The sequence below is a fragment of the Paramisgurnus dabryanus genome, chromosome 11 (genome assembly GCF_030506205.2).
Source record: "Paramisgurnus dabryanus chromosome 11, PD_genome_1.1, whole genome shotgun sequence".
NCBI lineage: Eukaryota > Metazoa > Chordata > Actinopteri > Cypriniformes > Cobitidae > Paramisgurnus > Paramisgurnus dabryanus.
The window spans coordinates 7178057-7200331 of NC_133347.1; the positions used below are offsets into that span (position 1 = coordinate 7178057).

General features: G+C 35.2%; 2 protein-coding genes across 3 annotated transcripts; both read left to right on the forward strand.

Moving 5' to 3' along the window:
• The first annotated feature begins 582 nt into the window (after positions 1-582).
• On the forward strand, positions 583-11447 carry cept1a (choline/ethanolamine phosphotransferase 1a). Of its 2 annotated transcripts, none has more exons than XM_065248387.1 (10): positions 583-811; positions 952-1075; positions 1712-2099; positions 2183-2330; positions 3145-3286; positions 3487-3571; positions 5117-5248; positions 5361-5519; positions 6654-6779; positions 8878-11447. In XM_065248387.1, exons 3-10 carry the CDS (start codon positions 1749-1751, stop codon positions 9007-9009), a joined length of 1275 nt encoding a protein of 424 aa, XP_065104459.1. In that variant the 5' UTR covers positions 583-811; positions 952-1075; positions 1712-1748; the 3' UTR covers positions 9010-11447. The 2 variants fall into 2 exon arrangements, with proteins under 2 accessions (XP_065104459.1, XP_065104460.1); XM_065248388.1 differs by having other exon boundaries at positions 990-1075.
• Positions 11448-15582: 4135 nt separating this feature from the next.
• On the forward strand, positions 15583-22183 carry dram2a (DNA-damage regulated autophagy modulator 2a). The gene is made up of 7 exons (XM_065248389.2): positions 15583-15749; positions 16299-16366; positions 18830-18972; positions 19141-19318; positions 21373-21455; positions 21733-21825; positions 22036-22183. The coding sequence occupies exons 1-7, from the start codon at positions 15619-15621 to the stop codon at positions 22150-22152; spliced, it is 813 nt and encodes a 270-aa protein (XP_065104461.1). The 5' UTR covers positions 15583-15618; the 3' UTR covers positions 22153-22183.
• Positions 22184-22275: the final 92 nt, after the last annotated feature.

Consider the following 22275-nt stretch of genomic DNA (forward strand, 5'->3'; position numbering starts at 1 on the left):
TTGTCTTATTTTTAATAATTTAATGTAATTTTAAGGATTCTAAGAAAGTTTTTTGAGGCCTTATATGTTTCCCTGGTTGAGAAACAGACTTATGGTACTCTGTTTTGTCTAATGGGATTGAGGTAAATCGGCTATTACCGAATTGGGGAATGCTACAAAATATCTGAAATGTTGAAAACAATTCACAAAATGTTTATGTGAAGCCCATTAAAATACATAAAGGGACTTTTATTTATGGGAACGTAAAACTATTTCAGAAAATTAAATTCCATTCATGTCTCCTAAAGGAATTCATTAAATGTATAGTACCAAAACCGCAATATAAAAAACTTGAAGCATAAAAAGTGCAAAAAGAACAACATTGAAATTGCGGGCACTGATACTGTATTTCATTTTAAATATTAAATTTGATTTATTCGTTTAATGATCATAAAAAACAATTTTTGTGACGGCAGTTAATCTTGATTCTACATATAAATAACAAGCACATTTTGAACAGAGTTATATATCTGAATAATTCAAAGTTTGTTTATTGTAAAATATTGTTGGACTTTTATTTTGAAATGCTTGCTTCCGGAAGGCGTTGTCGTCGCATCATTGAATCGTTGTCGCTTCTCTGCATCTCATCCACGCTGTTTCCTTCAACACACTGCGTGTTTTCCTTTGACTTGTTTATGAGCTTGCGTCGAGCCGTTTTCTTCTCTAGTTAATTTATTTGTAATTGATTTAACAAGCGAACTTCTGGGATTACGGGAACTCTTTCAAGTGCTGCGTGTAGGAAAGACTTTACTACGCAAACGGTACTAAACAGGTAACGTTACAGTTGTTCAAACATTAAAACCTTATAAAATCCTACTGAATTTAGGAATGTCTAAATATTTCTGACTTTACACGTTGTGTCATTAAAAATAATCAAATCTCGTCATTGATCTCGCCTGACGCGTCTGACAGACGTTTGATATCAAGCTGACGTCATCATCGTTTCTCAGATCGTTATTAAGCTGACACCCTCGAGCAGGGGGATTTACATGGGTCATCACACATCTACCTAAACACAATTTTTACAGTCTTTCTGGTGAGTATTTGGAGGATTTCCTGCAACGTCATTTACTAGTGCATGAATTTAAATTAATGTCTTTATGGTATGTACTTGTAATGTGGTTTAAGAGGCGTCTCTTCCTCTCTCTCTCATGATCTGTTAATACTCGCCACTATATTTGTCATTTCACAGTTTTTTGTGTACAATGTGTGAATACAAATATGTTAAACATAACCTTCTACCCGATCTACACTAGTTTAAAGTACAATCTTACATCCTGAGAAACATCTTAATGACTCATCTTGCACTTATAGGTGTGTGTTTATTTGCATAGTTAGCAAAGCAAACTATAAACCAACAGCAAATTATGGCTAAAGGCTAATGTTATGTGCTATTTAATAATAAATCGTTCCCCAAGTTCCTGTTTCAATAGGTACTATATAAACAAAAGAATTAAACTGCTTGTCAAGTGAATTTAAAAAGCATGTCCTATCGTCCTTGACTAACAGATATAGGCTACACTGCAATCCAAGTCATTTGGTCTGGAAATCATTTACTAAATAATACTGCATACTAACTACACCACCCCGCTTGACATGTTTTTATTCATCCGAATGCTGTTAAACTAGTAACATACAGTAATGATGACTTACAGTGTCTTTGTTTCCATAGATTTAATTCCAAAAACTCCCCAAATTTCCAGAGAGTCATGAGCTCAAACAGGAAACCTGCCCGGGTTCGGAAAGATTCCGACTCCGGTTCTTCTTCGGGTCGTGAGCAGCCCGCACCGGGCATGGATGAGGGCACCGGTCTCCTTACCAAGCTGATGGAGCTGCCGGTATCCCGACTGTCACGGCAGCAGCTGAAAAGGTTAGAGGATCATAAATACAGCAGTGCCGGTCAATCTTTTCTGGAGTCTCTCATGCAGGGATACTGGTGCTGGCTAGTGAACAAAGTGCCTCTGTGGATGGCCCCAAATCTCATAACTATAGTGGGACTTGCTACCAACGTCCTCACCATTTTGATACTGGTGTATTACTGCCCTACCGCCACCGAACAGGTATACGTCGATCTCATTTATCAGCCAACCTTGGTGTAAAGTTGTATGTTTCCTGACATTTTTTTGTAAACATTTTCTTTTAGGCACCTACGTGGGCATACTTAGCCTGTGCTCTGGGTCTGTTCATCTACCAATCATTAGATGCCATAGATGGGAAGCAGGCCCGACGGACCAATAGCAGCACTGCTCTTGGCGAGCTTTTTGACCATGGCTGTGACTCCCTTTCGACAGGTCTGATTATGTTTGTGTATGGTACGACATTACCTTAGCATAGTAAATGCAGAGGTCACATTTCGGGCATGGGCTACCATACTTGACAATCACATCACTTTCATTTTATTACACATTAAAGTCACTTTTGGATTTTACAGTTAAGTTGGTAAATAATTGAATCAACATGTCTCAAGGGTTAGGGTTAAGGTATGATTTTAGAGATGTTTACCTATACAATAGGTCAGTGGTTCTTAAACTGGGGGCCTGCGAGATGGTGCTGGGGTCCCCCAGTTTTATGACTGACAGACATTTTCTAAAATACATTAATTCAGCATAAATTCTATAAAAATTAAGGCTACTTACCAACAGCACTACATTGTATAATTAAATTGTATTAAAGGGGACATATCATGAAAATCTGACTTTTCCATGTTTAAGTGCTATAATTGGGTCCCCAGTGCTTCTACCAATCTAGAAAATGTGAAAAAGATCAACCCAGTAACTTAGTTTTGGTAAACCATTCTCTGTAAGCATGTTAAAAAAAGGTAATTGAAATTTGTCTCCCCTTGTGATGTCAGAAGGGGATAATAGCGCCCCTTAATCTGCACTTCCCATCCACTGCACTGCCATTAAGTGCAGAGATCAACTCATTTGCATTTTAAAGGACACACCCAAAATGTCACATTTTTTCCTCACACCTATAAAGTGGCAATTTTTACATGCTATTATAAATTATCTATATAATATTTTGAGCTAGAATTGAGTGTTTCATGCCAAAATGAGGCAGTGCACATTTTTCAGTCTTACTGAGATCTTTTGTTTTGTATTGCAGTGTTTGTGGTTCTGGGCACATGTATAGCAGTGCAGATGGGTACTCACCCCGACTGGATGTTTTTCTGCTGTTTTGCGGGCATCTTCATGTTTTATTGTGCCCACTGGCAGACGTATGTTTCTGGAACGCTGCGCTTTGGCATGTGAGTCCTGGCGTATAACTCGGGGGGTCTGGGCTTATCATTAAACAATCATTTGAAGAATTACATCAAGATCAAATCTAATGTTTTCTGTTCTTCATGTTGAAAATGTTTTTGTGTTTTCGATGCACATCAGAAGCATACAGATTGCAATTCATAATTGAATCTGATTTTAAATCACTCTTTGGTGTTTGCTTGTGCAGAATTGACGTGACCGAGGTTCAAATCTTCTTTATAATGTTGTACTTACTGGCTGCCGTTGGAGGGACAGATTTTTGGGAGTTTGTGGTAATTTAATTATTTTTTTTAACACCTTTTGATCATATTAGGCTTTTAGATATCTAAATCTGTATTTCATGCTTTTTCATCACCATAGTCAGAATTTCATGCAGAGTTTCCACCATTATTCCCTTTCATTTTAAACATATGTGACCCTGGACCACAAAACCAGTCATAAGGGTCAATTTTTTTTAATTGAGATTTATACATCATCTGAAAGTTGAAATGATGTATGGTTTGTTAAAATAAAACAATATTTGGCTAAGATACTTTCTGAAAATCTGGAATCTGAGAATGCAAAAAAATCTAAATACTGAGAAAATCATCTTTAAAGTTGTCCAAATGAAGTCCTTAGCAACTGCATCCACTCACAAAAATAAAGTTTTTATATATTACGGTAGAAAATTTAAAGGGACATTCCACTTTTTTTGAAAATATACTCATTTTCCAGTTCCCCTAGAGTCAAACATTTGATTCTTACAGTTTTGGAATCCATTCAGCTGATCTCTTGGTCTGGCACTAGCACTTTTAGCATAGCTTAGCATAATCCATTGAATCTGATTAGACCATTAGCATTGCGCTAAAAAAAATAACCAAAGAGTTTCGATATTTTTCCTATTTAAAACTTGACTCTTCTGTAGTTACATTGTGTACTAAGACCGACAGAAAATTAAAAGTTGCGATTTTCAAGGCAGATATGGCTAGGAACTCTACTCTCATTCTGGTGTAATAATCAAGGACTTTGCTGCCGTAACATGGCTGCAGCAGGCGTAGTGATATTCAAACTGCCTGAAAATAGTCCACATGGTTACTTTCAATAGCAGGGGACTATTTTCGGGCACTGCGTAATATTATGCTGAGCTATGCTAAAAGTGGCAGTGCCAGACCCGGAGATCAGCTGAATGGATTCCAAAACTGTAAAAATCAAATGTTTAAATCTAGGGGAGCTGGAAAATTAGCATATTTTCTAGGGATGCTTAACGATTAATCGCGATTAATCGATAGCAGAATAAGAGTTTTTGTTTACATCATATATGTGTGTGAACTGTGTATAATAATTATGTATATATAAATATTCACACATGCATGTATAATTATAAGAAAAAAATATATTTATATATTAGGTATTTATATTTATATATAATATAAATTATAAATAAATATACAAATGTATACACACATGTAAACATTTCTTTAATATATACATCCATGTGTGTGCATTTATTTATACAAAATTATTATATACAGTTCACACATATATATGATGTAAACAAAAACTTTTATTCTGCTATCGATTAATTGCGATTAATCGTTAAGCATCCCTAATATTATCTAAAAAAGTGAAATGTCCCTTTAACTTAACTCAATTTCCTAATGATTTTTTGCATAAAAGAAAAATCGATAATTCTAACCCATGCATATTGTTGGCTATTGCTGCTACAAATATATCTGTGCGATTTATGACTGGTCTTGTGGTCCAGGGTCACATTTTTATACAAATACAAGTGTTTAGGGGCATGACATTTCAAAACCAAATGTTTTTATTTTTCCCAGGTCCCTGTGATAAATATCCAGATGAAAATAATCCCTGCTCTTCTCACCTTGGCGGGGGCCGTTTTCTCCTGCACAAACTACTTCCATGTTATATTCACAGGTGGAATGGGCAAAAACGGATCCACTATTGCAGTAAGTTCGAAATAAACCCTCTCATTTCTGCAGCATTGAAGACATTCGCAAATAATGCCTGTTTTTATGTAAATTCTCCATTAGTGGCACCTCTATTGTTTTATTTTTTTAGGGAACAAGCGTACTCTCTCCATCTTTCCATATAGGAGTGATCATCACTCTCGCTCTTATGATCTATAAGAAGTCTTCAGAGCAGCTCTTTGAGAAACATCCCTGCCTGTACGTCTTGGCATTCGGGTGTGTCTCAGCCAAACTCACCAACAGACTTGTGGTAAGACTGTAGTTGAAGTCAAATAAATGATTATTTAATTAGAATATAACTAAATAAATACTTCTTTGAATGTTTGTTTACATTTGTAAATAGTGACATAGTGATATAAATGCTATTGCCAGGTTTTTAGTATTATGTAAAAGTGTTATTCATTGTTAGTTCATGCTAGCTAATGCATTAACAAATGAAGAGCTCCGATGCAAAACCCCCTAAGTGCGACTGACTTTTTTTGTAAATTAATCTCTTAAAGGGCACATATCATGAAAATCTGACTTTTTCCATGTTTAAGTGCTGTAATTGGGTCCCCAGTGCTTTTATTAACCTAGAAAATGTAAAAAAGATCACCACAGTAACTTAGTTTTGGTAAACTATTCTCTGCAAGCATGCGTAAAAATAGGTCATTGAAATTTAGCTCCACTTTGCTGTTTAGGTGATTTCAAATGTCAACATTAGCTTTCAGAGATCATGCACCCCACCTTTAATCTGCAATATCCAACCACGACACTGCACTTGTTTGCATTTAAAGGCAGGGTCCATGATCTCTGAAAGCCAATGTTGACATTTAAAATTACCTAAAAAAACACAACCCTACCCCCAATATAATCTGGACCTTCTTTTGTTAGACCTGCCCCACACATATGCAACCCAGGCAATGATGTCATTTGGTTAAAGGTACACTCCACTTTTTTTGAAAATATGCTAATTTTCCAGCTCCCCTAGAGTTAAACATTTGATTCTTACAGTTTAGTCAAATTTTAAATAGGAAAATTCCAAAACTCTTTGGTTATTTTTTTAGCGCGATGCTAATGGTCTAATCAGATTCAATAGATTATGCTAAGCTGTGCTAAAAGTGGTAGCGCCAGACCCGGAGATCAGCTGAATGGATTCCAAAAAGGTAAAAATCAAATGTTTAACTCTAGAGGAGCATGAAAATTAGCATATATAAACAAAAAAGTGGAATGTCCCTTTAATATAATTATCTCATTTTTGATGTTTAGAGGCTTTTGCATTTGAGCTCATGTTTCCTTGGTAAAACTTGTGTGTGACTCTCTGTAGTTTATATAGTTAAAGCTTTTATCAGGCAGCATTAGTATCACTTAATCTAATGTCACTGTGGTCTGTTTTGTTTGCTAGGTCGCTCATATGACCAAAAGTGAAATGCAGCGTAATGATTTGGCCTTCGTTGGACCAGCACTGCTGTTTCTGAATCAATACTTCAACAGTTTTATTAATGAGTACTGTCTGCTGTGGGTCGCTTTGGTACGTCTGCTATCTGCCTGTTTGTCTGTCTAATGTCAAGGTTAAAGAAGATTTGAGGTTTGAAATAGTTGTGTTAAAACTAACCCTACAGTCGCATTAGCTACAAGAGACAGAGCAACAGGCTACCATTCATTTTCAGTGGAAATGCCAATCGGAGTGAAGGGGCAGCGTGACGTAGTTCAGTGGTTCGAGTCGAAGAAAATAATTCAAGATGGCGGAAAATAAGTATTTCTGTATATATCTGATAAGTTTGGCATTTTTATATCATATATTTTGTTACTTGTATCAAGAAGTAAATCCTTTTAAATCCAAAAACATCGTTATTGTAGCTTAACAATACCTCTGGAGTGACTTTTGATACCGCTTTTAGATACTACCCATCAAGCGTGTGTGTGTGTCGCTCTGTCTCGCTGACTTTTTTAGCTAAAGTGACTGGGTGGTAAGCGTCAAATAAAAGCCATTAAGAAATATGAGTGAAATTTGTTTTGAAATATTGTGGTATTTCAAATTACTTATCTGTGAGCTTCATTATTTAATAAAAAAAGATGTGCCCTCACAATCTTAAATCAAACACACAAATCTCCTCCCCTCCTTAAAGGGATAGTTCGGCCAAAAATGATATTAAACCCATGATTTACTCACCCCCCAAGCTGTCCGAGTTGCATATGTCCATCGTTTTTCAGACAAACACATTTTCGGATATTTTAGAAAATGTTTTAGATCTTTCAGTTGATTAAATGTAATGTTAAGGGGTCCACGACCTTCAAGTCCAAAAAAGTGCGTCCATCCTTCACAAATTAAATCCAAACGGCTCCAGTATGATAAACAAAGGTCTTCTGAGGGTAATCCGCACAGTGTTGTTGTAGAAATATCCATATTTAAAACTTTATTAACGTAAATAAATACCTTCCGGTAGCGCCGCCATCTTAGTCCCGTCCGCATTCAGGATGAGAGCTTACGCAGCCTACGGAGGCTACTCTGATGCTGCTCTGTGCCCCCGCCCTCCGAATTTGTCATACGTCACTAAGAAAAGTGCGTACACTACGCTAATACTCTCTCGTGAATACAGAGGAGTCTAAGATGGCGGCGCTACCGGAAGGTAGTTATTTTCATTAATAAAGTTTTAAATATGGATATTTCTACAACAACACCGAGCGGATTACCCTCAGAAGACCTTTGTTTATCATCCTGGAGCCGTTTGGATTTAATTTGTGAAGGATGGACGCACTTTTTTGGACTTGAAGGTCGTGGACTATGGGTGGACCCCGTATCATTACATTTAATCAACTGAAAGATCTAAAACATTTTTTTAAATACCCGAAAATGTGTTTGTCTGAAAACGATGGACATATGCAACTCATGGGTTTAATATCATTTTTGGCCGAACTATCCCTTTAAAATAATCTCTCTTTACCTCCTGTCATATGGTATGGCAGGTGGGCGGGGTCCAGGAAAAAATTGCAGTCATTAGCAAATCACAACATGACCTAAATTCAAATGATCAAATCAATTCTTCCTGGATGAATTCAAGTCCAGCCCTACCGTTTTTTCATCTCAGAAGCCGTTTCCCTTGGATATACGTCACCATGGGTAAAATAAGACAATTGCTACTCTGTTTAACGCTGACTTTAAAGGGACATTCCACTTTTTTGGAAAATATGCTAATTTCCAGCTCCCCTAGAGTTAAACATTTGATTCTTACCGTTTTGGAATCCATTCAGCTGATCTCCGGATCTGGCGCTAGCACTTTTAGCATAGCTTAGCATAATCTATTGAATCTGATTAGACCATTAGCATCACGCTAAAAAATAACCAAAGAGTTTCGATATTTTTGCTATTTAAAACTTGTCTCTTCTGTAGTTACTTCCTGTACTAAGACCGATGGAAAATTAAAAGTGGTGATTTTTCTAGGCAGATATGACTATGAACTATACTCTCATTCTGGCGTAATAATCAAGGACTTTACTGCTGTGACATGGCTGCAGCAGGCACAATGATATTACGCAGCACCCAAAAATAATCCCCTTGGTAACTTTTAATATCTTCTTGTATCTGAAATGTGTTTCAGCTTTCTTATCTGTTTCCTGTGTGTTCGCAGGCGCTGTCAGTGTTTGATCTGGTGCGGTACTGTGTGAGTGTATGTAACCAGATCGCCGCACACTTAAACATCTGTGTCTTCACCATCCGACCTCCATCCTCAGCTCTGACAGACAGCAGTAATCACCATTAACCTCACTTCAGTAGGTCACGCACTTATGTGAATGTAAAACACGAGCCAGGTGGAGCCTGAATGGCTGCAGTTACAATACGAGTCATAAAAATTGAGGTTTTTGGGATTGAAGAACATATGAAGGCAGAAAGGGAATTGTTACGAGTATATTATTTCATCTGTAGTTCTTCCTATTGGGATTTTATTGCCTAGTTTTGTCTCCGTGGTTTGTGAGGATGCGTGCAACTGTAAAAAGATTTACGTTACAGTTTTAATGTATGTTTTTAAATGGACCAAGTGTTTTCTTCTTTCTGTTTAATTTATTCTTTCAAACAGCTAACACGACAGTGTGTTAAGACATCATTTCATCACGGTATAATGTAGGTGTTAATTGATCTTTATTTATCGTTTTACACGGTTACATAAAGTCTTGCCAGTACAAAGCAGTGTTGTTGTCCGAATTAAAAAACGAACCGACGTCAGACAAATGAGAGATAACATCCAAACACAATTTTAACACGAGGAAATCTTATGACAAGCAGATCAGCTAGAAGAGTTTCCATCATAATGTCAGAAGTGCAAATCGTAAATGATACAAATCTAATTCATAAGCTACTTCAGAGTCAGTATACATCTATACAGTATAAACCTATCAGTTTTCTCACTATGCATATGTAGCTTCTAGTGTTTTGTAGGGAATTATAATTGTTTAACTATGTCTATGTAACACGATGAGAAAAACGTATAAGAAAAGTATTTCGAAAGTGCTTTTCGTAATAATAACTGGGGAAGTCAAAAATACTTAGTTGGGTGTTTAAAGTTGACAATGTACATAATATGATTCACTTAATTACAGATAACAAACCTAAAAATCAGTATTTTAAGATCAATAATCACGATATCATGTGCTAATTTATTTCTGTGCCTGTTGGTAAATTTCTCTATGCACAGTAAAAGTCGAAGTTTCAATTTGCGTTTTGTTTGGAAATGTATTCTGTTTATAGCATCGTAATTGACAAAGATGCAATTTCTCACTCCTGTATGTTGCGTTAAAGTAATCGATTTTGTAAACTTACATTAATCGCAACAATGATTTCATTTTAAGGTTGCATAACGATTAATCGCAACTAATCGTTTGCAGAATAAACGTTTTTGTTTACATCATATGTGTGTGTGTACCATGTATAATAATTATGTATAATACACACACATGCATGCATATATTTAAGAAATATTTACATGTGTGTATATTAATATTTATATATAATTTATATTATATATAAATACAAATACTTTTTATATAAATATTTTTTCTTAAAATTATACATGCATGTGTGTGTATTTATATATACATAATTATTATACACCGTACAAACATATATATGAAGTAAAAAAAAATATTTTGCAAACGATTAGTTGCGATTAATCATTATGCAGCTCAATTTCATTTATTGGTAACACTTTACAAAAAGGTTGTTTGTTAACATTTGTAAAGTAATTGGCTAGCGTTAAGTTATGATAAACAATATATTTTCCATCATTTATTAATGTTTGTTAATGCCAAGTTCATTATGTTAGTTCATTGTCGTTAGGGATGCTAAACAATTAATCGCGATTAATCGTTAGCAGAATAAAAGTTTTTGTTTACATCACATTTGTGTGTAAACTGTGTATAATAAATATGTATATATATATAAATATGAACACATTCATGTATAATTTTAAGATTTTTTTTATATATTAAGTATTTATATATAATATAAATTATACATAAATATACCAATGTATATACACATGTAAACATTTCTAAAACTTATACATGCATGTGTGTACATTTATTTATACAAAGTTGTTATACACAGTTCACACACATATATGATGTAAACAAAAACTTTTATTCTGCTAACGATTAATCGCGATTAATCGTTAAGCATCCCTAATGTTTAAAAATGTATTAGTTAATGCTGAAATTATAATAAATGATGTAGAAGTATTGCTCATTGTCAGTTCATGTTCGCTAATGCTTTAACAAATGTTAACAAAGTTAAATGTTACCCATTTGTTCATTTTCTCTACCTTCGTATTCACTTTTTTTTATAAAAACTGTGCTGTTTAAAAAGATTAATATTGCAGATCAGTCAAGGTTAACCGCACAGTTACGCATTGTGTGCTTCCAAGGGTACTTTGTTTTCTATGGGTTTGTGAAACTCTTTACTGGAAATGTTTTGTGAATGTTATTTAAGTATTTTTTTTTGTTTTGTTGTTGTTGTAACGCCATCCGATCACTCTAGGCTAACCAAAGCAGCAATACACACACACACACACACACACACACACAGTTAAAAGGATGCAAACGATGTCTTTCAGTTGTACTTTTGTTGTAATGTTGATTTACTGCAGACAACTTTTTAATTGACTAATGGATTGAAATAAAGATTGTTATATTTATGGTAACAGACTTTTGATCAGTGTCTCAGTTTGTCCTGGGTTTTTTTTTGTCTCAAGAAAAACATTGGTACTACAGAGGTTTTTTTGTGTCTTTAGATTTATACATTTGGAAGACACTTCTATCCAAAGCTACAGTATACATTTGATCAGTATGTGCATATAAAACTCATGACCTACGCTTTGCACTGAACACAACACTATACCAATTGAATGTGTCATAGCAGTACGTTTGTGTTATTTGAATGACCATGTACATATCGGGCTCTATCTTACACCCGGCGCAATGCACAACGCAAGTGTCTTTTGCTAGTTTCCACCCTGCGCAATTATCATTTTCACGTTTAGCGCCATGTTGTTTGAATAGCAAATGCATTTGCGCCCCCTTTTGCGCCCATGGGCATTCTGGTCTGAAAACGAGGTGTGTTCAGGCTCATTGTTGGCGCGTTGCTATTTTGAGGCAACTAAAATAGACTACGCCATTGACCAACAAAAACCTGGTCTAAAGTCTAAAGTCAATGGCGCAATATGGTTTTATCACATACATGAATGCGCAGCAGCACAAAAACGCTTTTAAAATATGAAAGATTAAAGGATTGAATGTAAAAGATTTTTATTGAGTCTCTTGGACATAAATGAGGAGTAATTATGAGACGTTAGAAGCCACAAAGACCTGCTTCACCTGCAGCCTGGTAAGTAAATAAATGCTTTGCTTTAAACTGTTTAAAAAAAATTTTTTAAATGCTACCTCACGGATTTATTGTATATGATGACTCTGTACCTGTGGATATGGTGAGATGAGAAACATTTTTAAGTAATGCTTAAAAAAAACTGAAGCTGTCCAAGTGCTGAACCTTGCGGAGAGCCGTTTGTAAATTCTTTATCTCCTGTTTGTTACAAATAAAGTATTTTTACAGTACAAACCTTTTCTTACATACTTGTAAATAATTTTTTGATGATATTGGACAGCCATACATTTACAGCAACTAAAAGCCTGCTATTTTACTTCCATGGTTAAAAGAAAACGGGTTTTAAAGGTTTTAATAAAAAAATAACAATTTCAATGCAAGTGAAAAACAACACAATTATTTAACATTAATCTTAAACTGGTGATCTTCTTCCTCCGCTTAGTTTTTCGGTTTACAAAGTCTGTCATCTAAATAGGGATTAGACATAGCGCCAGCGCTTTTAAAGGGGATGAGAGGTGAGACTCTCATTGGTTTATTGCACGTTACGCCCAAAATGCTCCCATTACTCATTAAAAAAGAAGGACCAACCCTTTTTGACCATGCGCTCGGCGCACAAACCATTTTTCCCGTCATTAAATTAGCAAAAGTGGATTCGGACACGCCCATTTAGACGTTGCCCTGTGCGCTTTAGACAATGCGCTTAGATCGTTAAAATAGGGCCCATCATGATCGTGATATAAATCAGTAAATAGAATATTGATTATATGGTAAATTTTAAAGTGAAAATGATTTCATTAGTTCACATTAGTTAACAACATTAGTTAACATGAACTGACAATGAACTGCACTTATACAGCATTTATTAATGTTTGTTAATGTTCGTTTCAAAAATTATTAATCCTTTTTTAAAATATTGTTAACGTTAGTTAATGCATCGTGAACTAACAATTAAAATTTTTTATTTCTTTTAACTAAAATTAAAAAACATTAATAAATACTGTAAAAAAATTATTGCTCATGGTTTGTTCATGTCAGTCAGTACATTAACTAATGTTCACGAATGAATCTTATTGTAAAGTGTTACCGATGATTAATTTTTCTTTAATGCCAAAAATCATTATTTTAAGTAAAGATCCAGAAGAAATGTAGTAGTGCTGGGCATAGATTAATCTAGATTAATCTCATACAAAATAAACGTAATTTTTTTCTACAACACATGAGGTTGTACTGTGTAATTGTTATGTATACATAAATACACACAATTCATGTATGTATTTAAGAAACATCTGCATGTGTATATATATTAGGGCTGGCCATAGATTAATCTAGATTAATCTCATACAAAATAAAAGTACTTTTTTGCATAACATATGAGTTTGTGCTGTGTGTAATTATTATGTGTTCATGTATGTATTTAAGAAACATTTACATATGTATGTATATATATATATATATATATATATAGATATATATATAGATATATATATAGATATATATATAGATATATATTTACATTTTATATATTCTAAATTATATATATAAATAAAAAACTATTTAAATAAAACATTTCGTGCGTGTGTGTGTTAAAATATACATAATATTTACACACATCACAAATTTATATATTATGCAAAAAATTCCTTAAATTTTGTATGAGATTAATCTATGCCCAGTCCTAATATATATTTATTATTTATATATTATATATTAATAAAAAAATTAAGTGTGTGTGTGTGTGTGTGTGTGTGCGTGCGTGCGTGCGTGTGTGTTTAAATATACATATAATATTTACACACAGCACAAACTCATATATTATGCGAAAATTTTCTTTTATTTTGTATGAGATTAATCTAGATTAATCTATGGCCAGCCCTAATATTTAGTAAGTTTGCTACCATAAATATATCAAAACTTAATTTTTGTTTGTTTGTAGTTGCTAAGGACTTAATTTGGACAATTTTAAATTTAAATTAGATTTTCTCAATATTTTGATTTTGTACCCTCAGATTCCAGATTTTGAAATTGTGGTATCTCAGCCAAATATATCCATACATCAATGGAAAGCTTATTTATTCAGCTTCCAGATGATGTATTAATAAATAAAATGACCCCTGTGACTGGTTTTGTGGTTCAGGGTCACAAATGTAGTAGTCTATTCACTACTATGATATTACCTTCTGATGCCAACACTGTACCATGGTACCAGAACAGTATTCTCTTGTAGTGGTCTGTGAGTCTCTTTTGTAATGGTCAATGTGTGTTTACGTGTGTGTCTTTGCATGTGTGTGTGTGTGTGTGTTTGTGAGATTTGGCTTGTCTAATCACAGAAAATGGAATCATGCTGAATGAAGATCAGCTGATTTTGGTCACAGGACGTTTGGCAAGGCATCACACACGCACAGAATCATTCATGCAGAACAAGACATTTGATATAAAGACTTTATAATCCGTACTAACAACCTAATCTTTCTTCTTTCTATTTCTTTCTGTTTCTGAACATTAGTTTGTATGAAAGCATGTCAGATGATACTCGTGTCCATGTTATTGACTAACTCTCTAACCTCAGGGTTGTCGTATCTGATGCTGAATCTCAGTTGACCTTACTTTCTATACTTTCTATGTTTGCATGTGCAAGTAAGACTTATAAATGAGTGTTCATTTATTTTTTCCCTTCTTGTGTGCTGTTGCTGTTTCATGTTTTCTAAGCTCAATGTTTTTTAAGTAGGGATGCACCGAATCCAGGATTCGGATTCGGATTCGGCCGAATACTGGGCTTTTTGACGGGGTTCGGGTTCGGCCGAATCCTAGAATTTTTTTCCACCGAACCGAATCCTAGGCTTGCGCTACGCTGCTCGACGTCCTGCGGCCGTTGATTACACACATCGGGTGCTGACGTGGAGATGAGCTTTTTCTTTCGGTGAGCTTTAGGGGCTGGACACACCAAAACTTTTAAACACGGCTGAAAACGCCTTGAGGACACCAAATGCCAGCTGTTTTTCAGCCGAGCGCTTGGTAGCTGTGATGCTTCAGCTGTGAGCCGGTTGGTTGCTGTGGTAATGTCCCGCCCCTCCTCCATTGTAATTGGACGGCCGTGTGAAACCTGACATTGACGAGCGGAGCTTCTCACTCAAAGTTAAATATAGTTTTCAGCGCGGAGCTGCTTGCTTATTGTAAAAACGAGCGTGTCGCAACGCATCGCTTTCATTATACATAGGCTTATGGTAATTGTCAAAATAGTTTTCCAACTTGTCATCCTGGCATAATGTACACTTAAAATTAAATAAAATGAAAAATACATGCTGTGGACGTTGTATAATTCATTAATGTGTTTTACTGTGTTAATGGAATAAGGATGCGAGTAGGATTCGGTATTCGGTTTCGGATTCGGCCGAATCTTAAACGGTGGATTCGGGATTCGGCCGAACCTAAAAAATCTGGATTCGGTGCATCCCTATTTTTAAGTGAATTTCATAGGACCGACTCTATGTGAGGCATCATGTGGTGGTTTAGGCGAGGGCTCTGCGCTCTCCCTGTGGCTTTGGTTATCTGGTCATCTGCTACATTACTCCTGTCGTATGCCATAGCAGTTGTGTTGGGTCATGCAGACCTGATCGTTCCATACATTAGGTGAGATCCTGAATTCTTTTACTGATCGTTTGTTTTTCTGGATGTGTGGTGTTGTGCAAGTTTATGAAGTTGCCTTTATGGAGAACAAACATATTGTGTGAATGCTTGGAACATACAGGGATAAAAAGCCTTACTGATTTAAATCATCAATTATTTGTGACATGATTTAAGAGTTTGACAGGAGCAGGAATGTTGCAAAACAGCTTTACAGAAAATACATGTTATAACAAGCAGCAGGGACATATGAAGAAAATATTGTAGAAATAAAGAAATAAGGAATTTCTGAAAAATTAATGAATTGAAATAAACAGGCATGCCAGGCCAGCTTTCATAGAAATGAGTAAAATATGAAATGCATAAATTAACTGCAATAAAATGTAGCTGAGACAAAAATAAGAGCCTATAGGATTGCAATTAGACTGTTATATTAAAAACTAACGTATATAACTAACTGTTATATTAAAACTAATGTATAACCCAACGTCAGAAGTCTCCCAGGGATTTAAAATCAAATCTTGCTTTTGTGTTTTTTGTATTTTTTGTTTGTAGTGACACTGGCACTGAGGTCCCTGAACGCTGTGTGTTTGGCTTCATGCTCTCAATCTCAGCTTTCTTAGGTAATGATGATTCATGGTTTCAAAATGATGGAAAAATATTTGACCGGTTATAAGCTTAGAAGTCAGATAGATAGACAAACTCATACAAATACTGCGTAGTCAACATGTATAGAAAATGTGCTAAAACTTTACAAAACACACTGCAAAAAATGATTTTCAAGAAAAAAAATATAAGTATTTTCAGTTTTCAGTAAAAAATTCACATTTCAAAAAAATAATATTAGAAATAAGTTTATAGACCAAAAATATCAAATTTAAGTGATTTTGTGCATAAAACAAGCAAAAAAAAATCTGCCAATGGGGTAAGCAATTTTTTCTTGATTTTTTTATTTATTTACCGATTAAGAAAAAAATTTCAGATTTTTTTGGTTACCCCATTGGCAGATTTTTTTGCTTGTTTTATTCAAAAAAATCACTTAAATTTGATATTTTTGGTCTAAAAACTAGACTTATTTTCTTGGGTCGTTTTGCTCATCAAGAAAAGGCATCTTAATTTAAGAATTTTTTGATATTTTTACTGAAAACAAGACAAAAATACTAAGAAAATCTTTTCTTGAAAATAATTTTTTGCAGTGCACTTGTATTTGTTAAAGGTGCCATGTCACAAAACTTTTTTAAGATGTCAAATAAATCTTTGGTGTCCCCAGAGTACGTATGTGAAGTTTTAGATCAAAATACCATATAGATAATTTATTATAACATGTTAAAATTTCCACTTTGTAGGTGTGAGCAAAAAAATAGCAATTTTTGGGTGTGTCCTTAAAAATGCAAATGAGCTGATAAAGTGCAAACACTGATCAAAATAATGGTGGTTTGATGAACTCAATTTTTTTCTCTTTCTCTCTGCACTAAACGGCGGTGCTGTCGTTGGATAGGAGCGGTATTATTATAATAAGATCCCCTTATGACATCATAAAGGGAGCCAAATTTCAATGACCTATTTTTTCACATGCTTGCAGAGTATGTTTACCTAAACTAAGTTACTGGGTTGATCTTTATCACAATTTCTAGAGATGAAATGTTATTTGAAGTCATGGTTTTTGTTTTATTAATTATTATCATATGCATTTGTTCACCTAAATATAAAAGAATCAAGAAAAGTAATTAAACCTAATAGGTGGCTTTCCTGCCTTTGTTCCATTGGGCAAGTTGGTGACCTTTTGTTCGCCAGTGAATCTTAGGGCGCACTCACATTATCCAAACCAAACCAAATCATGCCCCAGAGCGATTGTCACCCCTCCCTACTCCCCCAGGTGCACACACTCACACTGTACTTCTTATCGATCCGAGTCCGGGCGCGCTTTTGTCATTAAGATGCGATTGTTTTGAAAAAGCAGGAAGTAAAGCTCTCTCTTAACACTGGAAACCACCGTAATAATAAGTCTGTGTTTTTCATTCGTAGTCGTTTGGTGCGCGATTACAGACAGCCCTCTCACATGTCATCATATTGCTTAGTTGATCTGTCACGTGTGCAGCTCGGACATTCACGTAACCCCGCTGCTCGCATCAAAAGGTTTTTACGGAGGCAGATGAAGGTGAGTGGGCGCGCAACTGACGTCTTCACCTTTTGAATCGCGCTCACAGCCTTCCGCGCCTGAGCTCAAGTGAACCGCGCTCCGGCCCACCTCTGCAACCCGGCCGCGGCGCGATTAATCAATCCGGGCACGGATCAGAGCGATCACACTAGTCAATCAAACCAGGCTTTGGGGGCAAACGCGCCCGAGCGCGGTTTGGTTTGGATAGTGTGAGTGCGCCCTTAGGGCAAAGGTGTGACCCTTTCTTTATCATGATGAAGTTGATGTTTTAGTGGGGCTATTATGTTTACATACACAATGGGGGATTATCTGGGATGCGTTTACAACGGCCCTTTCTTGCCTGACTGTAACCTTTCTTTCATGTTTATACTGTAATCTGAAGGCATTGTTTCCGTCTGAAGGGTCTGCCCCCTTCCAATGGCTTTAAATGTAATGGATGTATATCCAAAGTCAGACTTGGTTACTGCAGCTTCCAGGCTCTATGCTCTGATCGCTTTCTGCAACAAAGACTACTGCTCGAGGAAATCCAAGTCTAAAAAGGTTTACAACACTAGGTTGATAAAAACATTGGGGACCCAATTTTAGCACTTAAACATGGAGAAAGTAAGATTTTCATGATATGGGACCTTTAACATCATAACAGCATCAGAATAAAGCTACATGAAGGTATTTTTTTTAAAGTATACTTTTGTACCTAAAAGTTAGTACACACTGGCATATCTGTGCAGAAATAGTACCAGCCCAGTGACAAAAAGTTTTGTACCTTTTTTATGAGAGTATACCTAAAATAAACTACCAATATAGTTTATCAGCATTTAATAATCTTTGCTAATGCATTAACTAATACAACCTTCCTGTAAAGTGTTTCCAAAATGGTTAGCGTGCCACAGTCCTGGATGTGTGTGAATTTAAGTGTGTGTTTTTGCAGGTTTAGGCACTATGTATGTGCGATATAAACAAGTTCAGGCTTTGGTTTTGGTCTCTGAGTCAGGTTTACATCTGATGAATTACACGGCTCTTCTTCTGGGCATCTTTAGCTCTGTAGGGATGTGTGTCGTCGCCAACTTCCAGGTAAGACAACCACTGTTTCATTCTTTACTGTGGTAGTTGACAAATAGCATAGACGTGGACTATTTTTTCAACATTAAGATTACAATTTGTATGAATGCAAGACATTGATTTTAAGGGCACGGCTATAATGACCTGTGTGTAATATATTTCATTTTGTTTGTTTTTTAGAAAACAGATATAATAGCTGTACATCTTTTGGGGGCGGGGCTAACATTTGGCCCAGGATTGTTGTATATCCTGATTCAGATTGGTATATCATACCGCATGCAACCACGTTTCCATGGCAAATATATTCTCTGGTCACGTACGGCTGTTGGAATCTGGTCTCTCATCAGCATCGTTACATGTATCCTTTAATCTGTGCAATCTTCAATATGATCATTTTTGGGTTCCTGCGGCTCAAGCATGGTAGAGAATTTCATTAGAAGCACAAAGGTCATTGGTTCGACACCAGGGAATGCACATATTGATCAAATGTAAGGCGTGAATGCAGGGGTTTTCAAATTGAGGCACGGGGACCTCCAGAGTCTCTAGGACAGTGGTCTCCAACATCAGGTTGAGTCTGTGAGCTTTTTAAGATTTATTTATTATATATTTTTCATATTAGCTTTGTCTTCTTTTATGTATGATAACATTTTAAACAATGATAAAACATATCAACAAGTAAAACAATTTTTTTTTTGAGTAGATGATATAAAAAAGTAGCCCAGATTGTTTTATCAATTGTGGTAGCAATTGCTCATAAAAAGGTTGGAGACCCCTGATCTAAGAGGTTCCCCAGTAAAATTTCAGCAAAAATGACAAAAAAGTAAAATATATTTACATTTATTCCTCTCTCATTTCTTGCTTCATACATTCCAAAATTGTTAATATTTCCTTTGTATCTTTATTGTGTGTTTTACTTAAAGCCCCATTTATTTAACTCAATCGGGTTTGTTAGACAAAAGATTATTGTCAAAGTCGCTGCACAAATTTTTATTGAAAATATTTCTTTTTATATATTCAATATTACTTTAAAATGTAAAATGTAGTTACATATAAAATAAATATAAATTGATATTTAGTTTAGGTAGAGGGCTTTTTTTTCACAAAAGGTTCATCCTATTTGGGAGTCCCTGGCATCAAGTTTGAAAACCCCCGGCTTGAATGCACTGTAAGGGGCCGATCACACCAAACGTGTTTTAAATGCCTAGAAACGCAAGGCACTGCCTTTTTTTGGTCACTATTGAGGGTGAGAGGTGCACAAACACGCAGTGAGCAGGTGCAGTATCTGGTTGTAACAAGCAACTGTACACTTCTGTCATCACAACGAAAAGGCCCACCTCATTCGATTGGACAAAAGAAAAACGCTTATGATGCCGGGCGCTTTTTTCGTTCAGGGCACTGCTGTAAAAACATGTGCTGCGCTAGTGCGCATAATGCTCACTGCCCGTAGAAAACCATTAAAAAGCCATTTAGCTTTTCACCTAAAGTTGAATATTTTTCAACTCAAAACCACCGAGCGCCGGCTTTTTTGAAAAACGCAGAGCTTCCATTGGAAAAAAATTGAAAACATACACCAGCCGTGGGCGTAATAGCTTTGGTGTGCACGCCCCCTAAACCCCATATGTGTGATCGGTCCCTTCACTGAAAAAATTATTCATTCAATTTAATCCATTTTTTTAGGTAAGTGGTTGCAATCAATGCATTTAGGCTACATTTTAACAAAAGTTTTTTGTTTTGTTTTGCCTTTCTAATTTTTTTGTTTAAATGTAGCTTAAATAGATTGATTGCAACCACTAATTGAATGAATCGTTTTTTTTCAGTGTTGTAACTACTGATAAAAGCATCTGCTAAATGCAAATGTAAAAATACTCACAAAAAATATTTTAAGATTGAAAAAAATTTGTGCTGGGAAAAGATTAATCGCGATTAATCGCATACAAAATAAAAGTGATTTTTAGCATAATATACATGTGTGCTGTGTGTAATTATTATGTATATATAAATAAACACATATTCATGTATGTATTTAAGAAACATTTACATGTGTATATATATTTTTTTATATTTTTATATATTCTATATAAATTATTTTTGTTATTATTTTATTATTTTGTATGCGATTAATCACGATTAATCTTTTCCCAGCACTAAAAAATATTTAATACAAATATTTATCTTGTAAAAAATTTAAAATAATTGAATTATTATATTACAAAAATTTGTATTGCACTATCTTCAAGTCTTTGTGAATTCATTTTGTGAATATAACAAAAAATGTTAGGAGACAGTATTTTACTTTAAAATGGATAATCTTATATCATTTTGAAAAAAATGTCTATACATTTAGAAATGAAGATTTATTTATAAATAGTCCTGTTTTGGCAGTCATGTTGTACTTCTTTGACTAAATTTAAGTATCCATATCCTCTGTTTTAATGTATGATGCCTTGCCTGGTGCAGATGTGGCCGAGAAATTACACTGGCAGTCCGGAGAAAATGTAAGATTGATCTTCAAGCTGTACTGCATACTACTGCACCCAAAAATGACAATTATTTCATAATGTACTCACCCTGATGTTGTTATAATAAATAAATGATTGTAAGCACACAGTTGACGGTACCCAATGAATTCCATAATATTTGTTTTTCCTACTATGGAAGTCAATGGGTACCGTCAACTGTGTGGTTACCAGGTACATGGACATAATTTTCATTGGTTTGTAGCTGCTGCCATTGATAACAGGTGTTTGTGTAATGTCTGCATTTGTGTTGTAGGGTTTCATAGCTCATCTGTTAAGTGCTGCATCTGAATGGTCTCTGGCATTCTCCTTCATCAGCTTCTTCCTCACATACATACCAGATTTCCAGGTACAGTGTTTTGCTGTTCCTATAGCTCATCTATAGCAAAGTGTTGTATTAACAGTGCTAAAAGACATGGGTTCGATCCCCAGTTGCCCTGATAAAATGTAGAGATCGAATGCACTTTGGATATGTTTGCCAGATCAATAACTGTAAAACTTTTTAGTAAAATGTGCATGTTCATTTTTTAAGTTAACAAACATCCTCTCTTTTGGGCAGAAAATTTATCTGCGGGTTCAGCCTGTTCTTCAGAGTAACCATCTTTATCCTGACTATGAAGGGAGAGATAGCATGCAACATGGTGAACGCTCACCCCTATTGGCAGGTGCCATCTGAAAAACTCTGCCCCCTAGTGTCACACATCTAACACTGCAGTGGATATTCAGTTCCTCCCTTTCACAAATCTGAATACTCCAGGACCGGAAAACTAAAGTATATTTAGTAAAAAAAAGCATTTGT